Raw genomic sequence first — 22,442 nt, 5'->3', positions numbered from 1 at the left:
TGGATCTGAAGCTATCCAAGTAGAGAAAGACCAGAACACTGATTCTTTTTTATGTGAAACGTCTTTCTTCAGGGTTTTTAGAGTCAGAAGATGACACATGGTGCGTTGAAGGCCTAACAACACACACGTGTTTCCTTCCTTACGAAGGACACGATACAAACATCTCCAGTAAAAACCAAATGAGCATTCCTGGAAAATAAAAGAGAGAAATTCCCATCGGTGTCACTGCAACAGGAGAATGTGGTTTGTGTCATCAGAAGGAAAATGTGGCCGTCTGGGCATGTGGTGAATGAAAGGACAATTAACCCCACACACACACACACACACACACACACACACACACACACACACACACACTCAATGACAGATGCTACATGCTCAGATCTAAATATTGTGTCAGTGGCCCCGTTGAATGAAGCTTCTTCTCAGGCTCTGTCGGCCATCAAATGACTGTATTTGTCCTCATAAACAGATGCACAGATGTGGGCATAAACACACAAAATGACACAGCTGTAAGCAGGAAGTGAGCGGTGGGAATCAAAGCTAAAGTCCGTCAGTGGCTGAAGATTTTTGGAGTAGATGTGTCATGTGTAATGGTGTTTCCTCTCTCTCAGGACACGGTGGTGGCTCTGCAGGCTTTGTCCACGTTTGCAGCTGGAAGGTCTCACGACATTGACCTCGTCGTCACTGTGGAAACAGACGACTCGACCCCCGGCGCCTCCTTCAATGTCAACCAGGAAAACAACCTGCTGCACCAGAGCAAGGAGGTACACAAGAGTCAGCATTTTAGCACTAACTTTTAGCACTAACTGTCCCCTCTTCAATGGTTTCTGAATGTGTTGGTTGTTATCTGAAATAAGAGATTTTAAGTGTATGACATCAAGTACGTCAGTAAATGCCCCACTGGTGGATTTAAAAACGGCGGTTGCTAACAAGTGTCAAAATGAGACGACTAAAAATCCTCATGCCCAGCATTAGCCACCTTTAGCTTAGCGGTGGTGACGTGAAGTCATGTGACCGTGCTGTAGTTCCTTTATAGCCCAACATTAGCCTCCTTTAGCTTAGCGGTGGTGACGTGAAGTCATGTGACCGTGCTGTAGTTCCTTTATAGCCCAACATTAGCCTCCTTTAGCTTAGCGGTGGTGACGTGAAGTCATGTGACCGTGCTGTAGTTCCTTTATAGCCCAACATTAGCCTCCTTTAGCTTAGCGGTGGTGACGTGAAGTCATGTGACCGTGCTGTAGTTCCTTTATAGCCCAACATTAGCCTCCTTTAGCTTAGCGGTGGTGACGTGAAGTCATGTGACCGTGCTGTAGTTCCTTTATAGCCCAACATTAGCCACCTTTAGCTTAGTGGTGGTGACGTGAAGTCATGTGACCGTGCTGTAGTTCCTTTATAGCCCAACATTAGCCACCTTTAGCTTAGCGGTGGTGACGTGAAGTCATGTGACCGTGAAGTCATGTGACCGTGCTGTAGTTCCTTTATAGCCCAACGTTAGCCACCTTTAGCTTAGCGGTGGTGACGTGAAGTCATGTGACCGTGCTGTAGTTCCTTTATAGCCCAACATTAGCCACCTTTAGCTTAGCGGTGGTGACGTGAAGTCATGTGACCGTGCTGTAGTTCCTTTATAGCTCAACATTAGCCACCTTTAGCTTAGCGGTGGTGACGTGAAGTCATGTGACCGTGCTGTAGTTCCTTTATAGCCCAACATTAGCCACCTTTAGCTTAGCGGTGGTGACGTGAAGTCATGTGACCGTGCTGTAGTTCCTTTATAGCCCAACATTAGCCACCTTTAGCTTAGCGGTGGTGACGTGAAGTCATGTGACCGTGCTGTAGTTCCTTTATAGCCAACATTAGCCACCTTTAGCTTAGCGGTGGTGACGTGAAGTCATGTGACCGTGCTGTAGTTCCTTTATAGCTCAACATTAGTTGTATTATATCACTCACACTCTATAATTTTGTTTAATTTCAGATTGAAACCATGGAGATTCTGAGCCTGCAGGTGTCTGCTGAAGGTCGAGGACTCGCCCTGATTCAGGTACCAACACATAGAGCAGTGTTTCTCAAACCTTTTCATACCAAGGACCACTTAACCAATAAAAAAACACTTGCGGACCACCTAACTCCACAAATATCCAAAAACACATCTATAAGTCAAATGTGCAGATAACAAGGTTGTTGTCACTCATGCTTGTCAGGAATCAACAAACACATTCTAGAAAAAAATGGAATTCTAAGAAGAAAAAAAAAATCTCAAAAGGTCAAATCCCGAAATGTTTTAAAATTCTTATAAAAAGGCAAATCCTTAGAAAAAAGTCAAATCCTCGAAAAAAGCCAAATCCTTAGAAAGAAGTCAAATCCTCGAAAAAAGCCTAATTCTTAGAAAGAAGTCAAATTCTTGGAAAAAAATAAAATCCTTACAAACAGTTCAGTTCTAAAAAAGATGATATTTTGAAAAAAAAGTTGAGATTTTGATAAAAAAGTTGAGATTTTGAAAAAAATTCACATTCTGACAGAAAAGTCAAAATCCCGAAAAAAGTTTTTAATGTTTTAATAATTTCTTCAGTATGTGTACCTGAACAAACTGCAGTCACATGACCTCCTCTCACGATTGTCTTATAGTCAGTGATCTGTTTATGCATCCTCAACTCAAAGTGTATCCTCTCTTCTGCAGTGTGTACGTTCTCGTTAAACATAATCACATTGTCCTCTGCTGTAATTGCACTTCTCCCTCAGCTGAACGTGTTCTACAACATCAGGAGTGACGGGATGATGATGATGATGATGAGGAGGGGGAGGCGAAATGCCGAAGATCACGAGGCGTTTCATCTTTACGTGGAGCTGTTTGACCACGAGATGAACTCTGCACAACTGTTGATCTGCAGCAGGTGAGACTTGTCGTGTCAAATGATCATATCATTTTTTTAAACATATAGTCTTACGGTGCGTTCGCACCTGCATTTTATAGTCCGGTTGAATCTAACCCTGGTGCGTTTAGCCGTTTGGTGCGGTTCATATGGGTCGGTGTGAACACAATACGAGACCTCTTAAGTGAACTAAACAACTGGTCCGCTAAAATAGGTGGTCTCTTGGAGCGCTTGCTTGTGAACTCTGGAGCGGTTCATTGCTGGTGTGAACGCAGTCCGCACCAAAACACAGGAAGCGCAGTATTTACGAGTCACAAGAACGCGGATATCTTTCAAAATCTTTCGTGAAAGAGTCTTTCAAGACATCCGCGGTGTTAGTTAAAGAGTGGAGCAGAATGAAGTGTTGAACAGTGTCGTGTAAAGTAAAAATGCTCCGTCAGCTACATAAAGTAAGAACACCTGTCGTCGGTGAAACGCCCTCCTGACTGCAGAACGTCTCATTGTATGTGTTATAATGTTATTTAATGGACGTTGTCTGATTATATAATCATATGCGCGGGCCGCTAGAGTCTGTTGATCTCCAGATTAACAGCAGCATGAGAATAACCTGCCGATGCTCCATGGCGGAGGCTCAGATAGAAATTGCCGGGATTTGCGTTTTTACCCCCTAATGTCTGACCAATGGTTGAACAGCATTTCCGTGCACATGACTTGTGTTTAAAGTTTATAATCCGTTTGAGTTTTGCCCGTGTGAACGCAATGAAACAATGTAACAAACTGTGGTCTCGTGCGCACCAGAAAACGGACTATTAGGTGTGAATGCACCCTTATTCTCGGATTACCGGTTTTAAGATGCACAATTGTGTCGGTGTGTCAGTGCTGATTCCTCACTAACCAGGTGTTTAATTGATTGATTGATTGATTGATTGATTGATTAATTTCTGCAGCCTGTCGGAGTCTCTGTCGGAGTCTCTGTCGGAGTCTCTGGGTGTTAACTCCACTGGGATGGTGCTCCTGGAGGTGGGCTTGCTGAGCGGTTTCGCCCTCAAGCAGAACGGCCTGCAGACCGATGACTTAATAAAGAAAGTGGAGACGCAGCCGGGGAAAGTCATCCTGTACCTGGACTCTGTGAGTGTTTTCTGTGACACACTGCAACACAAACACACTGCACTCGTGATGACTGAGACATTCAATACGTAAATGTGTTTCCAGATGACGACCGAAGAGAAGTGTTTCACCATCCCTCTGGTCCTGGAGTATAAAGTGGGAAAGGTCCAGGAAGCAAACGTGGTCATCTACAGTTATTACGAACCAAGTAAGAGCATTCACAATACTGACACTACATACTGATATACACCTGAACATCAGCAGGAGAGGACTCTTTAAAGTAGAGACACTACATACTGATATACACCTGAACATCAGCAGGGGAGGACTCTTTAAAGTAGAGGCACTACATACTGATATACACCTGAACATCAGCAGGAGAGGACTCTTTAAAGTAGAGACACTACATACTGATATACACCTGAACATCAGCAGGAGAGGACTCTTTAAAGTAGAGACACTACATACTGATATACACCTGAACATCAGCAGGAGAGGACTCTTTAAAGTAGAGACACTACATACTGATATACACCTGAACATCAGCAGGAGAGGACTCTTTAAAGTAGAGGCACTACATACTGATATACACCTGAACATCAGCAAGAGAGGACTCTTTAAAGTAGAGACACTACATACTGATATACACCTGAACATCAGCAGGAGAGGACTCTTTAAAGTAGAGACACTACATACTGATATACACCTGAACATCAGCAGGAGAGGACTCTTTAAAGTAGAGACACTACATACTGATATACACCTGAACATCAGCAGGAGAGGACTCTTTAAAGTAGAGACACTACATACTGATATACACCTGAACATCAGCAGGAGAGGACTCTTTAAAGTAGAGACACTAGATACTGATATACACCTGAACATCAGCAGGAGAGGACTCTTTAAAGTAGAGACACTACATACTGATATACACCTGAACATCAGCAGGAGAGGACTCTTTAAAGTAGAGACACTACATACTGATATACACCTGAACATCAGCAGGAGAGGACTCTTTAAAGTAGAGACACTAGATACTGATATACACCTGAACATCAGCAGGAGAGGACTCTTTAAAGTAGAGACACTACATACTGATATACACCTGAACATCAGCAGGAGAGGACTCTTTAAAGTAGAGACACTACATACTGATATACACCTGAACATCAGCAGGAGAGGACTCTTTAAAGTAGAGACACTACATACTGATATACACCTGAACATCAGCAGGAGAGGACTCTTTAAAGTAGAGACACTACATACTGATATACACCTGAACATCAGCAGGAGAGGACTCTTTAAAGTAGAGACACTACATACTGATATACACCTGAACATCAGCAGGAGAGGACTCTTTAAAGTAGAGACACGACATACTGATATACACCTGAACATCAGCAGGAGAGGACTCTTTAAAGTAGAGACACTACATACTGATATACACCTGAACACCAGCAGGAGAGGACTCTTTAAAGTAGAGATACTACATACTGATATACACCTGAACATCAGCAGGAGAGGACTCTTTAAAGTAGAGACACTACATACTGATATACACCTGAACATCAGCAGGAGAGGACTCTTTAAAGTAGAGACACTACATACTGATATACACCTGAACATCAGCAGGAGAGGACTCTTTAAAGTAGAGACACTACATACTGATATACACCTGGACATCAGCAGGAGAGAACTATTTAAAGTAGAGACACTACATACTGATATACACATGAACATCAGCAGGAGAGGACTCTTTAAAGTAGAGACACTACATACTGATATACACCTGAACACCAGCAGGAGAGGACTCTTTAAAGTAGAGACACTAGATACTGATATACACCTGAACATCAGCAGGAGAGGACTCTTTAAAGTAGAGACACTACATACTGATATACACCTGAACATCAGCAGGAGAGGACTCTTTAAAGTAGAGACACTACATACTGATATACACCTGAACATCAGCAGGAGAGGACTCTTTAAAGTAGAGACACTACATACTGATATACACCTGAACATCAGCAGGAGAGGACTCTTTAAAGTAGAGACACTACATACTGATATACACCTGAACATCAGCAGGAGAGGACTCTTTAAAGTAGAGACACGACATACTGATATACACCTGAACATCAGCAGGAGAGGACTCTTTAAAGTAGAGACACTACATACTGATATACACCTGAACACCAGCAGGAGAGGACTCTTTAAAGTAGAGATACTACATACTGATATACACCTGAACATCAGCAGGAGAGGACTCTTTAAAGTAGAGACACTACATACTGATATACACCTGAACATCAGCAGGAGAGGACTCTTTAAAGTAGAGACACTACATACTGATATACACCTGAACATCAGCAGGAGAGGACTCTTTAAAGTAGAGACACTACATACTGATATACACCTGAACATCAGCAGGAGAGGACTCTTTAAAATGCCTCCACTTAAGTATCCAGTTTTCTCGATTCATCAACTCATATTTAACCTTTGACCTCTCCCCCTCTCTCTCAGGACAAAGGACGGTGAGGACGTATCGGTCCGAGTGGAGAGGGAACATGTCGACCTGCTCTTTGTGCGGAGAGGACTGTGATCAGTGCAGACCTAAGGAAACTTATGACGGCAGCGTTTTTTCCAGCAACGGCCATAACCTCCTGATGAGCAGCTCATATCCTGCTCTGCTCCTCCTCCTCTTCATCACTATCTTCAGCGTGTAGAGAAAGGTGTAGTTTGTAGAGTTCAAAATGTAAAATGTGTAAACAACTTGTTTTTAAAGAAATGCCTTGGTTACAGTCGCCTGATAACGTACATATTAACGGTGATTAACCTCTGTAAAATGACCTTAGCTTAGCTCTGTAGAAACTTAGATGATGCGGTGAACTGATGAACCTTTTAATCACTTTCAAATGTCTTATGGTTATATTTGTTTTATGTTAAAATTACATTTAAATGAGTAGTGTAATGCCAAACAGTCTCGTAGTGCTAACAGCACTAAGCCTTTTAGCCTCCTTTAGCTCTTGTTATGGTTTTAGAATACATGTATGTTTTGGTTTAACCTCATGTCCTCATCTCCAGCAGCATAAGCAAGCTGTTTTCATAAAAACAGATGTAAAAAAATCACTTTTCAGACGCAGTTAGAGACTTACAGGTGAACATAGACGAGCATTTAGCAGCTAAATAGGTGGTGGAGACCAAAAACACAGCTAATGATATTCATCAGGGGAACACTACACGACTTTATTAAGATGATCATGTTGTTTTTTGTCTGATACAAGTGCAAGTAGATTCCTTTTTATAAGAGGACTTTGTGTTTGTTAGATTGCTTTTGAGTCTTGTGGGGTATTGTTCTGGGTTGTTATGACATAAAGCCTCATGTTGCTGATCAAATATGTGTGTGGTGTCTTTGCTTCCTGCACCACTCTATACTCTACTGAGCTCAAATCTGAGGAATCCTTCTCCTAAAAACACAAACACATGGAAACAGGAATGAAGTCTTGACCTCTTGATTACTGACAAGTCTTTCATTTACTCAGTGCACATTAACCTCAGAGTCGCTTTAATCAGATTGTTACAAGACTTTAAGCCCTCCCATAAATCTGCATAGCAAAGGAGACGGAGAACTATAAATCCCTGAGACAATCAAAGGGTTGGAGGCATAAAAACAAACGACACCGCGGCACCACTTCAAAGCTCCCGCGCTGATGGACAGCTTGAACTTTAGAGGAGTATTTAACCCACATGTGTGAGGGGAGCAGGTGGGATGGATTCCGTCTTTACCGAGTGTTATGGCCTCAGATGTTCTGCTTCGTTAAATATGACCTGCTCTCCACACCTTGCAGGTCGCCTTTCTCTCAGAGAACGAGTCAGCGCGAGTCGGCATTTGTTATCAGTTTGGGGGTCCTTAAACTGTAATAAAGAGCTCGTTTCTAGGGAGCCCATTGCCTGCCACTTGAACACATCACAAAGACTACAGCCAACATGAGAGGGGAAAACTCTTCATAGCAACAGTTGTCTATATATATACTGTATACAACATGCTGGTATGATTTAAAGATTAAAACAAGGCAGCGTTTCCCAGCCATTTTTACACCACTCTCACTCCCCACCAGAGGTCGCGTTAACCGAATATTTTCCGTCTATGATGGATTTTTTTTAACAATGACGGAAAAATCAGAAAGCAGTCCATCATTTTGACGAATTAGAACAAACTCGGAACTGCACCAAAGCTTCCCCGCAGCGAGGCTCCGGTGTTATGCTGTGTTATGCATGCCGGCCAGAAAGCAAATGATATCGTTTCCAAACCTAACTTTGCCGAACATTTCATTGACTCCCCCCCACCCCCCACCCGATCGTCAGAGTTGTGTAAAGGCCGATGGGCAATGCTGGGTTGCGCAACCTCTGCTCCCCACCAATTTCATGTTGATGTGAAATATCTAAGTATGAATGATCAGATAAGACGGAGACTTAGTGTGTTCAGTAGGTTTTCGTGCATGTAAATGTTCTGCAAAGGCTAAAATCCCTGTGTTCCCTCCAGAGGAAGAAACAACTATATGAACCTGAACATGAGAGAATTAGGGCCTCTTATGGAAATCCATGCAAACATTGAGATACAGATGTGAACGTGCAGATGATGCAGGACCAAAAGTCTGAGGTCAACCAAAGTCAGTAGACGTCACCCTTTTGGGGAAATGAACTTCTGAACAAAGTTTCACATCAAACCATCCAATATTTATGGAGATATTTGAGCGTTGAGCGAGGTGTTGGAGGGAGCGACGCTGACCAACATTACCATCCATGGAGACATTTTGTAAAAACACAAACTTGTTCTGCGTAGCATGCCAAGTGTTAAAACTCTCACTTTCCCTCTGATAGGAGTGTTTGGATCCCACAGTGAGCCCTCTCTCAGATCAAAGTGCAAACACCAGGCAGGAAAACACATTTCCTGCTAACTGCTAACAGCGGCCACATGTAAACACAGCAGAGGTGGGAAGTAGAGGAGTATTTTGGGTTCAACATGTGAGAAGTAGAAAGTACAGGTATTTGAGTTCAAAATGTAAGAAGTCAAAGTAAAAGGTCATCAGAAAAATAAGTAGTGGAGTAAAGTACTGATACCAGAAAAATGTACTTAAGTCCAGTAACAAAGCATTTGTACTCCTCTACTTCCCACCTCTGCTGTGTTTACATGTGGCCGCTGTTAGCAGTTAGCAGGAAATGTGTTTTCCTGCCTGGTGTTTGCACTTTGATCTGAGAGAGGGCTCACTGTGGGATCCAAACACTCCTATCAGAGGGAAAGTGAGAGTTTTAACACTTGGCATGCTACGCAGAACAAGTTTGTGTTTTTACAAAATGTCTCCATGGATGGTAATGTTAGTCAGCGTCGCTCCCTCCAACACCTCGCTCAACGCTCAAATATCTCCATAAATATTGGATGGTTTGATGTGAAACTTTGTTCAGAAGTTCATTTCTCCAAAAGGGTGACGCCTACTGACTTTGGTGGACCTCAGACTTTTGGTCCTGCATCATCTGCACGTTCACATCTGTATCTCAATGTTTGCATGGATTTCCATAAGAGGCCCTAATTCTCTCATGTTCAGGTTCATATTGTTGTTTCTTCCTCTGGAGGGAACACAGGGATTTTAGCCTTTGCAGAACATTTACATGCACGAAAACCTACTGAACACACTACAGTCTCCGTCTTATCTGATCATCAATACTTAGATATTTCACATCAACATGAAATTGGTGGGGAGCAGAGGTTGCGCAACCCAGCATTGCCCGTCGGCCTTGACACAACTCTGACGATGGGGGGGGGGGGGGGGGGGGTCAATGAAATGTTTGGCAAAGTTAGGTTTGGAAAGGATATCGTTTGCTTTTTGGCGGGAATGCATAACACAGCATAACACCGGAGCCTCGCTGCGGGGAAGCTTTGGTGCTGTTCTGAGTTTGTTCTAATCCGTCAAAATGATGGACTGCTTTCTGATTTTTCCGTCATTGTTAAAAAAAAATCCATCATAGGAAAATATTCGGTTAACGCAACCTCTGGTGGGGAGTGAGAGTGGTGTAAAATGGCTGGGAAACGCTGCCTTGTTTTAATCTTTAAATCATACCAACATGTTGTATACAGTATATATATAGACAACTGTTGCTATGAAGAGTTTTCCCCTCTCATGTTGGCTGTAGTCTTTGTGATGTGTTCAAGTGGCAGGCAATGGGCTCCCTCAAATTAGTTCTTTATTACAGTTTAAAGACCCCCAAACTGATAACAAATGCCGACTCGCGCTGACTCGTTCTCTGAGAGAAAGGCGACCTGCAAGGTGTGGAGAGCAGGTCATATTTAACGAAGCAGAACATCTGAGGCCATAACACTCGGTAAAGACGGAATCCATCCCACCTGCTCCCCTCACACATGTGGGTTAAATACTCCTCTAAAGTTCAAGCTGTCCATCAGCGCGGGAGCTTTGAAGTGGTGCCGCGGTGTCGTCTGTTTTTATGCCTCCAACCCTTTGATTGTCTCAGGGATTTATAGTTCTCTGTCTCCATTGCTATGCAGATTTATGGGAGGGCTCTAAGTCTTGTAACAATCTGATTAAAGCGACTCTGAGGTTAATGTGCACTGAGTAAATCTTTTATTGCGAGTGTTAACGTGTAAAGCTGCTTCTGTCCTCACAGCTGGATGTGCACCCGGGTCACGACCCATCCAGAGATCTCACAGACTTAGAGGAGGAATACAGGAAACACTTGTCAGTAATCAAGAGGTCAAGACTTCACTCCTGTTTCCATGTGTTTTGTCGGTTTAGAACAGGGATGGGCAAATGGTGGCCCCCACCTCCTCTTTTTGCGGCCTTATGATTATTTTATAAACAACTTAATTAATTAAAAAAGTATATTTTTATAAAAAGATATGCCTGTAATTATGCCTTGACAAACTTCAAAGTTGTATTTACCTTCTGAATTTGGTGAAGCAAGTTTAATATTCTAAAAACCAAGACTTTGTTTATTTGAAATCAGATGAAAACAAACTGTCACGGACTCTGCCGTGTTATTTATGATTACTATCCGCTTTTCATTCATAATGTCAGCGGGAGGGAGGGGGGGCGGCGCTGAGGAACAGCAGAGTGCGGGCTGACAGGTGTCTGTGTTGACACTCCCCTTATTGTGGAATAAGGGGAATGCAGAGACTCGCTACAAGTGTCTTCAAGTTAGACTAATGTCTGGGTTAGTGTTCATGACTTCATGTGTTTGTCATCTTAATGGTTAATCTCAATACACACACATTTTCCGTGCTTTCCAATAGTTTAAAATAGTTTTATTAAACTGTTAAATAACCTTTTCAATCCAAACATGCCACTTGTAAAAATGAAATAACATTTCTGTGAACTGATATTTGTTCAGTGAGCTTATTGGAGGATGTTCCCTTTGATTGTAAAATATCAATGAAGATGTCAGACTTAGTATATTTGTTAATAATTACATACATTACATGGAACTTGTGTGTGTGTGTTCCAAGTGAATCTGCGGCCCCCTGGTGGCCAGTACATCAATGATGTGGCCCCCACCACCATCCAAGTTGCCAGTCCTTGGTTGAGCTCAGTAGAGTATAGAGTGGTGCAGGAAGCAAAGACACCACACACATATTTGATCAGCAACATGAGGCTTTATGTCATAACAACCCAGAACAATACCCCACAAGACTCAAAAGCAATCTAACAAACACAAAGTCCTCTTATAAAAAGGAATCTACTTGCACTTGTATCAGACAAAAAACAACATGATCATCTTAATAAAGACGTGTAGTGTTCCCCTGATGAATATCATTAGCTGTGTTTTTGGTCTCCACCACCTATTTAGCTGCTAAATGCTCGTCTATGTTCACCTGTAAGTCTCTAACTGCGTCTGAAAAGTTATTTTTTACATCTGTTTTTATGAAAACAGCTTGCTTATGCTGCTGGAGATGAGGACATGAGATTAAACCAAAACATACATGTATTCTAAAACCATAACAAGAGCTAAAGGAGGCTAAAAGGCTTAGTGCTGTTAGCACTACGAGACTGTTTGGCATTACACTACTCATTTAAATGTTAGCATACACAAATATATAACTATAGGATCATTTCATGTTCACTGCATTATCAAAGTTAAACACCGTTAATATGAGTACAGTATGTTATCAGAAGACTGTAACCAATGCATTCTTTTTTTAAACAAGTTGTTTGTTTACACAGTCTACATTTGGAAACTAACATTTTCAGACCTTTCCCTACACGCTGAAGATAGTGATGAAGAGGAGGAGGAGTAGAGCAGGATATGAGCTGCTCATCAGGAGGTTATGGCCGCCGCTGGAGAAAATGCTGCCGTCATCATTTTCCTGAGGTCTGCACAGATCACAGTCCTCTCCGCAGAAGGAACAGGTCGACATGTTCCCTCTCCAATCGGACCGATACATCCTCACCGTTGTTTGTCCTGAGAGAGAGGGGGAGAGGTCAAAGGTTAAATATGAGCCTGAGTCATGTTTTTGGGGCAGCATGTTATGTTGTTAAAGAGTCCTCTCCTGCTGATGTTCAGGTGTATATCAGTATGTAGTGTCTCTACTTTAAAGAGTCCTCTCCTGCTGATGTTCAGGTGTATATCAGTATGTAGGGTCTCTACTTTAAAGAGTCCTCTCCTGCTGATGTTCAGGTGTATATCAGTATGTAGTGTCTCTACTTTAAAGAGTCCTCTCCTGCTGATGTTCAGGTGTATATCAGTATGTAGTGTCTCTACTTTAAAGAGTCCTCTCCTGCTGATGTTCAGGTGTATATCAGTATGTAGGGTCTCTACTTTAAAGAGTCCTCTCCTGCTGATGTTCAGGTGTATATCAGTATGTAGTGTCTCTACTTTAAAGAGTCCTCTCCTGCTGATGTTCAGGTGTATATCAGTATGTAGTGTCTCTACTTTAAAGAGTCCTCTCCTGCTGATGTTCAGGTGTATATCAGTATGTAGTGTCTCTACTTTAAAGAGTCCTCTCCTGCTGATGTTCAGGTGTATATCAGTATGTAGTGTCTCTACTTTAAAGAGTCCTCTCCTGCTGATGTTCAGGTGTATATCAGAGTGTAGTGTCTCTACTTTAAAGAGTCCTCTCCTGCTGATGTTCAGGTGTATATCAGTATGTAGTGTCTCTACTTTAAAGAGTCCTCTCCTGCTGATGTTCAGGTGTATATCAGTATGTAGTGTCTCTACTTTAAAGAGTCCTCTCCTGCTGATGCTCAGGTGTATATCAGTATGTAGTGTCTCTACTTTAAAGAGTCCTCTCCTGCTGATGTTCAGGTGTATATCAGTATGTAGTGTCTCTTCTTTAAAGAGTCCTCTCCTGCTAATTTCCAGGTGTATATCAGTATGTAGTGTCTCTACTTTAAAGAGTCCTCTCCTGCTGATGTTCAGGTGTATATCAGTATGTAGTGTCTCTACTTTAAAGAGTCCTCTCCTGCTGATGTTCAGGTTTATATCAGTATGTAGTGTCTCTTCTTTAAAGAGTCCTCTCCTGCTGATGTTCAGGTGTATATCAGTATGTAGTGTCTCTTCTTTAAAGAGTCCTCTCCTGCTGATGTTCAGGTGTATATCAGTATGTAGTGTCTCTTCTTTAAAGAGTCCTCTCCTGCTAATTTCCAGGTGTATATAAGTATGTAGTGTCTCTACTTTAAAGAGTCCTCTCCTGCTGATGTTCAGGTGTATATCAGTATGTAGTGTCTCTACTTTAAAGAGTCCTCTCCTGCTGATGTTCAGGTGTATATCAGTATGTAGTGTCTCTTCTTTAAAGAGTCCTCTCCTGCTAATTTCCAGGTGTATATCAGTATGTAGTGTCTCTACTTTAAAGAGTCCTCTCCTGCTGATGTTCAGGTGTATATCAGTATGTAGTGTCTCTACTTTAAAGAGTCCTCTCCTGCTGATGTTCAGGTTTATATCAGTATGTAGTGTCTCTTCTTTAAAGAGTCCTCTCCTGCTGATGTTCAGGTGTATATCAGTATGTAGTTTCTCTACTTTAAAGAGTCCTCTCCTGCTGATGTTCAGGTGTATATCAGTATGTAGTGTCTCTACTTTAAAGAGTCCTCTCCTGCTGATGCTCAGGTGTACATCAGTATGTAGTGTCTCTACTTTAAAGAGTCCTCTCCTGCTGATGTTCAGGTGTATATCAGTATGTAGTGTCTCTTTTTTAAAGAGTCCTCTCCTGCTAATTTCCAGGTGTATATCAGTATGTAGTGTCTCTACTTTAAAGAGTCCTCTCCTGCTGATGTTCAGGTGTATATCAGTAAGTAGTGTCTCTTCTTTAAAGAGTCCTCTCCTGCTAATTTCCAGGTGTATATCAGTATGTAGTGTCTCTACTTTAAAGAGTCCTCTCCTGCTGATGTTCAGGTGTATATCAGTATGTAGTGTCTCTTCTTTAAAGAGTCCTCTCCTGCTGATGTTCAGGTGTATATCAGTATGTAGTGTCTCTTCTTTAAAGAGTCCTCTCCTGCTAATTTCCAGGTGTATATCAGTATGTAGTGTCTCTACTTTAAAGAGTCCTCTCCTGCTGATGTTCAGGTGTATATCAGTATGTAGTGTCTCTACTTTAAAGAGTCCTCTCCTGCTGATGTTCAGGTGTATATCAGTATGTAGTGTCTCTTCTTTAAAGAGTCCTCTCCTGCTAATTTCCAGGTGTATATCAGTATGTAGTGTCTCTACTTTAAAGAGTCCTCTCCTGCTGATGTTCAGGTGTATATCAGTATGTAGTGTCTCTACTTTAAAGAGTCCTCTCCTGCTGATGTTCAGGTTTATATCAGTATGTAGTGTCTCTTCTTTAAAGAGTCCTCTCCTGCTGATGTTCAGGTGTATATCAGTATGTAGTTTCTCTACTTTAAAGAGTCCTCTCCTGCTGATGTTCAGGTGTATATCAGTATGTAGTGTCTCTACTTTAAAGAGTCCTCTCCTGCTGATGCTCAGGTGTACATCAGTATGTAGTGTCTCTACTTTAAAGAGTCCTCTCCTGCTGATGTTCAGGTGTATATCAGTATGTAGTGTCTCTTTTTTAAAGAGTCCTCTCCTGCTAATTTCCAGGTGTATATCAGTATGTAGTGTCTCTACTTTAAAGAGTCCTCTCCTGCTGATGTTCAGGTGTATATCAGTAAGTAGTGTCTCTTCTTTAAAGAGTCCTCTCCTGCTAATTTCCAGGTGTATATCAGTATGTAGTGTCTCTACTTTAAAGAGTCCTCTCCTGCTGATGTTCAGGTATATATCAGTATGTAGTGTCCCTATTTTAAAGAGTGCTCTCCTGCTGATGTTCAGGTGTATATCAGTATGTAGTGTCTCTACTTTAAATAGTCCTCTCCTGCTGATGTTCAGGTGTATATCAGTATGTAGTGTCTCTACTTTAAAGAGTCCTCTCCTGCTGATGTTCAGGTGTATATCAGTATGTAATGTCTCTACTTTAAAGAGTCCTCTCCTGCTGATGTTCAGGTGTATATCAGTATGTAGTGTCTCTACTTTAAAGAGTCCTCTCCTGCTGATGTTCAGGTGTATATCAGTATGTAGTGTCTCTACTTTAAAGAGTCCTCTCCTGCTGATGTTCAGGTGTATATCAGTATGTAGTGTCTCTACTTTAAAGAGTCCTCTCCTGCTGATGTTCAGGTGTATATCAGAATGTAGTGTCTCTACTTTAAAGAGTTCTCTCCTGCTGATGTTCAGGTGTATATCAGTATGTAGTATCTCTACTTTAAAGAGTCCTCTCCTGCTGATGTTCAGGTGTATATCAGTATGTAGTGTCTCTACTTTAAAGAGTCCTTTCCTGCTGGTGTTCAGGTGTATATCAGTATGTAGTGTCTCTACTTTAAAGAGTCCTCTCCTGCTGATGTTCAGGTGTATATCAGTATGTAGTGTCTCTACTTTAAAGAGTCCTCTCCTGCTGATGTTCAGGTGTATATCAGTATGTAGTGTCTCTACTTTAAAGAGTCCTCTCCTGCTGATGTTCAGGTGTATATCAGTATGTAGTGTCTCTACTTTAAAGAGTCCTCTCCTGCTGATGTTCAGGTGTATATCAGTATGTAGTGTCTCTACTTTAAAGAGTTCTCTCCTGCTGATGTTCAGGTGTATATCAGTATGTAGTATCTCTACTTTAAAGAGTCCTCTCCTGCTGATGTTCAGGTGTATATCAGTATGTAGTGTCTCTACTTTAAAGAGTCCTTTCCTGCTGGTGTTCAGGTGTATATCAGTATGTAGTGTCTCTACTTTAAAGAGTCCTCTCCTGCTGATGTTCAGGTGTATATCAGTATGTAGTGTCTCTACTTTAAAGAGTCCTCTCCTGCTGATGTTCAGGTGTATATCAGTATGTAGTGTCTCTACTTTAAAGAGTCCTCTCCTGCTGATGTTCAGGTGTATATCAGTATGTAGTGTCTCTACTTTAAAGAGTCCTCTCCTGCTGATGTTCAGGTTTATATCAGTATGTAGTGTCTCTTCTTTAAAGAGTCCTCTCCTGCTGATGTTCAGGTGTATATCAGTATGTAGTTTCTCTACTTTAAAGAGTCCTCTCCTGCTGATGTTCAGGTGTATATCAGTATGTAGTGTCTCTACTTTAAAGAGTCCTCTCCTGCTGATGCTCAGGTGTACATCAGTATGTAGTGTCTCTACTTTAAAGAGTCCTCTCCTGCTGATGTTCAGGTGTATATCAGTATGTAGTGTCTCTTTTTTAAAGAGTCCTCTCCTGCTAATTTCCAGGTGTATATCAGTATGTAGTGTCTCTACTTTAAAGAGTCCTCTCCTGCTGATGTTCAGGTGTATATCAGTAAGTAGTGTCTCTTCTTTAAAGAGTCCTCTCCTGCTAATTTCCAGGTGTATATCAGTATGTAGTGTCTCTACTTTAAAGAGTCCTCTCCTGCTGATGTTCAGGTATATATCAGTATGTAGTGTCCCTATTTTAAAGAGTGCTCTCCTGCTGATGTTCAGGTGTATATCAGTATGTAGTGTCTCTACTTTAAATAGTCCTCTCCTGCTGATGTTCAGGTGTATATCAGTATGTAGTGTCTCTACTTTAAAGAGTCCTCTCCTGCTGATGTTCAGGTGTATATCAGTATGTAATGTCTCTACTTTAAAGAGTCCTCTCCTGCTGATGTTCAGGTGTATATCAGTATGTAGTGTCTCTACTTTAAAGAGTCCTCTCCTGCTGATGTTCAGGTGTATATCAGTATGTAGTGTCTCTACTTTAAAGAGTCCTCTCCTGCTGATGTTCAGGTGTATATCAGTATGTAGTGTCTCTACTTTAAAGAGTCCTCTCCTGCTGATGTTCAGGTGTATATCAGAATGTAGTGTCTCTACTTTAAAGAGTTCTCTCCTGCTGATGTTCAGGTGTATATCAGTATGTAGTATCTCTACTTTAAAGAGTCCTCTCCTGCTGATGTTCAGGTGTATATCAGTATGTAGTGTCTCTACTTTAAAGAGTCCTTTCCTGCTGGTGTTCAGGTGTATATCAGTATGTAGTGTCTCTACTTTAAAGAGTCCTCTCCTGCTGATGTTCAGGTGTATATCAGTATGTAGTGTCTCTACTTTAAAGAGTCCTCTCCTGCTGATGTTCAGGTGTATATCAGTATGTAGTGTCTCTACTTTAAAGAGTCCTCTCCTGCTGATGTTCAGGTGTATATCAGTATGTAGTGTCTCTACTTTAAAGAGTCCTCTCCTGCTGATGTTCAGGTGTATATCAGTATGTAGTGTCTCTACTTTAAAGAGTTCTCTCCTGCTGATGTTCAGGTGTATATCAGTATGTAGTATCTCTACTTTAAAGAGTCCTCTCCTGCTGATGTTCAGGTGTATATCAGTATGTAGTGTCTCTACTTTAAAGAGTCCTTTCCTGCTGGTGTTCAGGTGTATATCAGTATGTAGTGTCTCTACTTTAAAGAGTCCTCTCCTGCTGATGTTCAGGTGTATATCAGTATGTAGTGTCTCTACTTTAAAGAGTCCTCTCCTGCTGATGTTCAGGTGTATATCAGTATGTAGTGTCTCTACTTTAAAGAGTCCTCTCCTGCTGATGTTCAGGTGTATATCAGTATGTAGTGTCTCTACTTTAAAGAGTCCTCTCCTGCTGATGTTCAGGTGTATATCAGTATGTAGTGTCTCTACTTTAAAGAGTCCTCTCCTGCTGATGTTCAGGTGTATATCAGTATATAGTGTCTCTACTTTAAAGAGTCCTCTCCTGCTGATGTTCAGGTGTATATCAGTATGTAGTGTCTCTACTTTAAAGAGTCCTCTCCTGCTGATGTTCAGGTGTTTATCAGTATGTAGTGTCAGTATTGTGAATGCTCTTACTTGGTTCGTAATAACTGTAGATGACCACGCTTGCTTCCTGGACCTTTCCCACTTTATACTCCAGGACCAGAGGGATGGTGAAACACTTCTCTTCGGTCGTCATCTGGAAACACATTTACGTATTGAATGTCTCAGTCATCACGAGTGCAGTGTGTTGGTGTTGCAGTGTGTCACAGAAAACACTCACAGAGTCCAGGTACAGGATGACTTTCCCCGGCTGCGTCTCCACTTTCTTTATTAAGTCATCGGTCTGCAGGCCGTTCTGCTTGAGGGCGAAACCGCTCAGCAAGCCCACCTCCAGGAGCACCATCCCAGTGGAGTTAACACCCAGAGACTCCGACAGAGACTCCGACAGAGACTCCGACAGGCTGCAGAAATCCAATCAATCAATCAATCAATCAATCAATCAATTAAACACCTGGTTAGTGAGGAATCAGCTCTGACACACTGACACAATTGTGCACCTTAAAACCCACTGTCTGTCTGCAGTGTGTTAGGGTTGAGCAGCGCAGGGGGGACCCAAGTGCAGACCGACGAAGGCTTGAACTGAAAATAACGTTTATTCAAGGCAACTGGATGAATGCAAAACAGTACTGTCATTACCTCTCATCGCAAAAAGAACCCAGAAAACCAGAAATACACAGATGATGACCAATCAAGGATTTGACTTTTTATTTTATTTCACTTTTCATAAGGTTTGAAAAATATTTCGGGATTTGACTTTTTGAGAATAGTAGGCTACAGTGTTCAGGTACACATAGTGAAGAAATGATTAAAACATCAAAAAACTTTTTTCGGGATTTTGATTTTTGTTTCAGAAAGTCAACTTCTTTCATAACTTGACTTTCTTCTAAGTTTTAGATGTTTTTAAGAATTATAATTTTTTTCTAAGAATTTTTTAATTTTTTAATTTTACATTTTTATAAGAATTTGAAAAAATGTAGGGATTTTAACTTTTTTGTCAGAATTTGACTTTTTCAGAATATATTTTTTTCTTAGAATTTGATTATTTTCTAAGGATTGGTGCATTGATTCCTGACAAGCATGAGAAACTGATAAATGATTTATGGACAAAGTTTGTCTTTTGTTATATTTAATAAAGTAATAAAGAAAGTCAATACACAAGTGAAATGGATCTGAAGAGCAGGAACAGAGCAGCTTCACCCTCAGAGGAGAAAGAAGTTCTGCTGACAGTCTCTCTGTGTGTTCATGAGAGGAAACAGCTGGTCCTCCATCCCATCATCAAACCATTAAACCTCACCTTTATCACTTCCTTTGCCTTCCTGAAATGTAAACCCTGAACACATGTCTCTGTTCAACTCATACAAGACTAAAAATCTAATGTAACAGAGTAAAAGACAATCAGAACACAACACTATGTTTTAAATAATGATATGACCATTTGACACGACAAGTCTCACCTGCTGCAGATCAACAGTTGTGCAGAGTTCATCTCGGGATCTAACAGCTCCACGTTCAGATGAAACGCCTCGTGATCTTCGGCATTTCGCCTCCCCCTCCTCCTCACCGTCCCGTCACTCCTGATGTTGTAGAACACGTTCAGCTGAGGGAGAAGTGCAATTACAGCAGAGGACAATGTGATTATGTTTAACGAGAAACGTACACACTGCAGAAGAGAGGATACACTTTGAGTTGAGGATGCATAAACAGATCACTGACTATAAGACAATCGTGAGAGGAGGTCATGTGACTGCAGTTTGTTCAGGTACACATACTGAAGAAATTATTAAAACATTAAAAACTTTTTTCGCGATTTTTTAAATTTGACTTATTTCATAACTTAACTTTTCCTAAGGATTTTATTCTCTTCTAAGAATTAGAATTTTTTTCAACAGATTTTTTTCAAAATATTTGACTTTTTTCTAAGAATTTGAGTTTTTTTTTATATCAGAATTAGATTTTTTCCCCTTTTTTTAAGAGTTTGAAAACATTTCGGGATTTGCCTTTTTTCTTAGAATTAGATTTTTTTCTAAGCATTCGTGTGTTGATTCCTGATAAGCATGAGTGACACAACCCTTGTTATCTGCACATTGTTTGCATTATAGATTGATTAATTGATGTTCCTGTTCATTTTGTGGTAAGAATCTCTTTTTTAACAATAGTTTAAACCTCTATGTGTTGGTACCTGAACCAGGGCGAGTCCTTGACCTTCAGCAGACACCTTCAGGCTCAGATTCTCCATGGTTTCAATCTGAAATTAAACAAAATATTACAGATTGCTGAGTGATATAATACAGCTAATGTTGGGCTCTAAAGGAACTACAGCACGGTCACATGACTTCACGTCACCACTGCTAAGCTAAAGGAGGCTAATGTTGGGCTCTAAAGGAACTACAGCACGGTCACATGACTTCAGGTCACCACCGCTAAGCTAAAGGTGGCTAATGTTGGGCTATAAAGGAACTACAGCACGGTCACATGACTTCACGTCACTACCGCTAAGCTAAGGGTGGCTAATGTTGGGCTATAAAGGAACTACAGCACGGTCACATGACTTCAGGTCACCACCGCTAAGCTAAAGGAGGCTAATGTTGGGCTATAAAGGAACTACAGCACGTTCACATGACTTCACGTCACCACCGCTAAGCTAAAGGAGGCTAATGTTGGGCTATAAAGGAACTACAGCACGGTCACATGACTTCACCTCACCACCGCTAAGCTAAAGGAGGCTAATGTTGGGCTATAAAAGAACTACAGCAAGGTCACATGACTTCACGTCACCACCGCTAAGCTAAAGGTGGCTAATGTTGAGCTATAAAGGAACTACAGCACGGTCACATGACTTCACGTCACCACCGCTAAGCTAAAGGTGGCTAATGTTAGGCTATAAAGGAACTACAGCACGGTCACATGACTTCACCACCGCTAAGCTAAAGGTGGCTAATGTTGGGCTATAAAGGAACTACAGCACGGTCACATGACTTCACGTCACCACCGCTAAGCTAAAGGCGGCTAATGTTGGGCTATAAAGGAACTACAGCACGGTCACATGACTTCACGTCACCACCGCTAAGCTAAAGGAGGCTAATGTTGGGCTATAAAGGAACTACAGCACGGTCACATGACTTCACGTCACCACCGCTAAGCTAAAGGTGGCTAATGTTGGGCGTGATGTCGTTTAGTCGTCTGATTTAGACACTTGTTAGCAACCACCATTTTTAAATTCACCAGTGGGGCATTTACTGTTATGTCGTAGAAGTAATATCTGTTCAGGCGTGCGGCGCAGTGGATAGAGCCTTGGTGTTGGGATCAGGTAAAAGCTGATAAAAGCGTCTAACAAGTAACATGTGATGTAATGTTCGGCTTGTGTTAACCACAGACCTTATTTCTGGCTACCAACCAAAATAAAAGTTAAAAATTGTTTTGAAGAGGGGACAGTTAGTGCTAAAAGTTAGTGCTAAAATGCTGACTCTTGTGTACCTCCTTGCTCTGGTGCAGCAGGTTGTTTTCCTGGTTGACGTTGAAGGAGACGCCGGGGGTCGAGCCGTTTGTTTCCACAGTGACGACGAGGTCAATGTCGTGAGACCTTCCAGCTGCAAACGTGGACAAAGCCTGCAGAGCCACCACCGTGTCCTGAGAGAGAGGAAACACCATTACACATGACACATCTACTCCAAAAATATTCAGCCGCTGACGGACTTTAGCTTTGATTCCCACCGCTCACTTCCTGCTTACAGCTGTGTCATTCTGTGTGTTTATGCCCACATCTGTGCATCTGTTTATGAGGACAAATACAGTCATTTGATGGCCGACAAAGCCTGAGAAGAAGCTTCATTCAACGGGGCCACTGACACAATATTTAGATCTGAGCATGTAGCATCTGTCATTGGAGTGTGTGTGTGTTTGTGTGTGTGTGTGTGTGTGTGTGTGTGTGTGTGTGTGTGTGTGTGTGTGTGTGTGTGTGTTTGTGGGGTTAATTGTCCTTTCATTCACCACATTCCCAGACGGCCACATTTTCCTTCTGATGACACAAACCACATTCTCCTGTTGCAGTGACACCGATGGAATTTCTCTCTTTTATTTTCCAGGAATGCTCATTTGGTTTTTACTGGAGATGTTTGTATCGTGTCCTTCATAAGGAAGGAAACACGTGTGTGTTGTTAGGCCTTCAACGCACCATGTGTCATCTTCTGA

The 22,442-nt window shown here is 41.6% G+C and overlaps 2 protein-coding genes across 2 annotated transcripts; one reads left to right on the top strand and one right to left on the bottom strand.

Annotated features, from left to right (window-relative positions):
• Window positions 1–578: 578 nt before the first annotated feature.
• On the top strand, window positions 579–7,370 carry LOC307027241 (CD109 antigen-like). Its single transcript, XM_079695447.1, has 6 exons — window positions 579–767; window positions 1,973–2,038; window positions 2,737–2,888; window positions 3,815–3,995; window positions 4,080–4,182; window positions 6,498–7,370. The coding sequence occupies exons 1-6, from the start codon at window positions 594–596 to the stop codon at window positions 6,698–6,700; spliced, it is 879 nt and encodes a 292-aa protein (XP_079551573.1). The 5' UTR covers window positions 579–593; the 3' UTR covers window positions 6,701–7,370.
• A 4,247-nt stretch (window positions 7,371–11,617) lies between these two features.
• Window positions 11,618–22,156, bottom strand: LOC307027242 (CD109 antigen-like). The gene is made up of 6 exons (XM_079695448.1): window positions 21,729–22,156; window positions 20,434–20,499; window positions 19,709–19,851; window positions 18,475–18,655; window positions 18,288–18,390; window positions 11,618–12,443 (listed from the first exon to the last, which is right to left on the bottom strand). Exons 1-6 carry the CDS (start codon window positions 21,900–21,902, stop codon window positions 12,241–12,243), a joined length of 870 nt encoding a protein of 289 aa, XP_079551574.1. The 5' UTR covers window positions 21,903–22,156; the 3' UTR covers window positions 11,618–12,240.
• Window positions 22,157–22,442: the final 286 nt, after the last annotated feature.

The sequence above is a fragment of the Notothenia rossii genome (genome assembly GCF_949606895.1).
Source record: "Notothenia rossii genome assembly, contig: scaffold_485, whole genome shotgun sequence".
Lineage (NCBI taxonomy): Eukaryota > Metazoa > Chordata > Actinopteri > Perciformes > Nototheniidae > Notothenia > Notothenia rossii.
The sequence above is the reverse complement of the archived record's forward strand: the minus strand, read 5'-3'. Positions and strand labels throughout refer to the sequence as shown.

Coding starts and splice junctions, on each gene's coding strand:
- LOC307027241 (XM_079695447.1), top strand. CDS start 594: ATGGTGTTTCCTCTCTCTCAGGACACGGTGGTGGCTCTGCAGGCTTTG. Junction 768..1,972: donor TGCTGCACCAGAGCAAGGAG/GTACACAAGAGT, acceptor GTTTAATTTCAG/ATTGAAACCATGGAGATTCT. Junction 2,039..2,736: donor GAGGACTCGCCCTGATTCAG/GTACCAACACAT, acceptor CTTCTCCCTCAG/CTGAACGTGTTCTACAACAT.
- LOC307027242 (XM_079695448.1), bottom strand. CDS start 21,902: ATGGTGTTTCCTCTCTCTCAGGACACGGTGGTGGCTCTGCAGGCTTTG. Junction 20,500..21,728: donor TGCTGCACCAGAGCAAGGAG/GTACACAAGAGT, acceptor GTTTAATTTCAG/ATTGAAACCATGGAGAATCT. Junction 12,444..18,287: donor CTACAGTTATTACGAACCAA/GTAAGAGCATTC, acceptor CCTCTCTCTCAG/GACAAACAACGGTGAGGATG.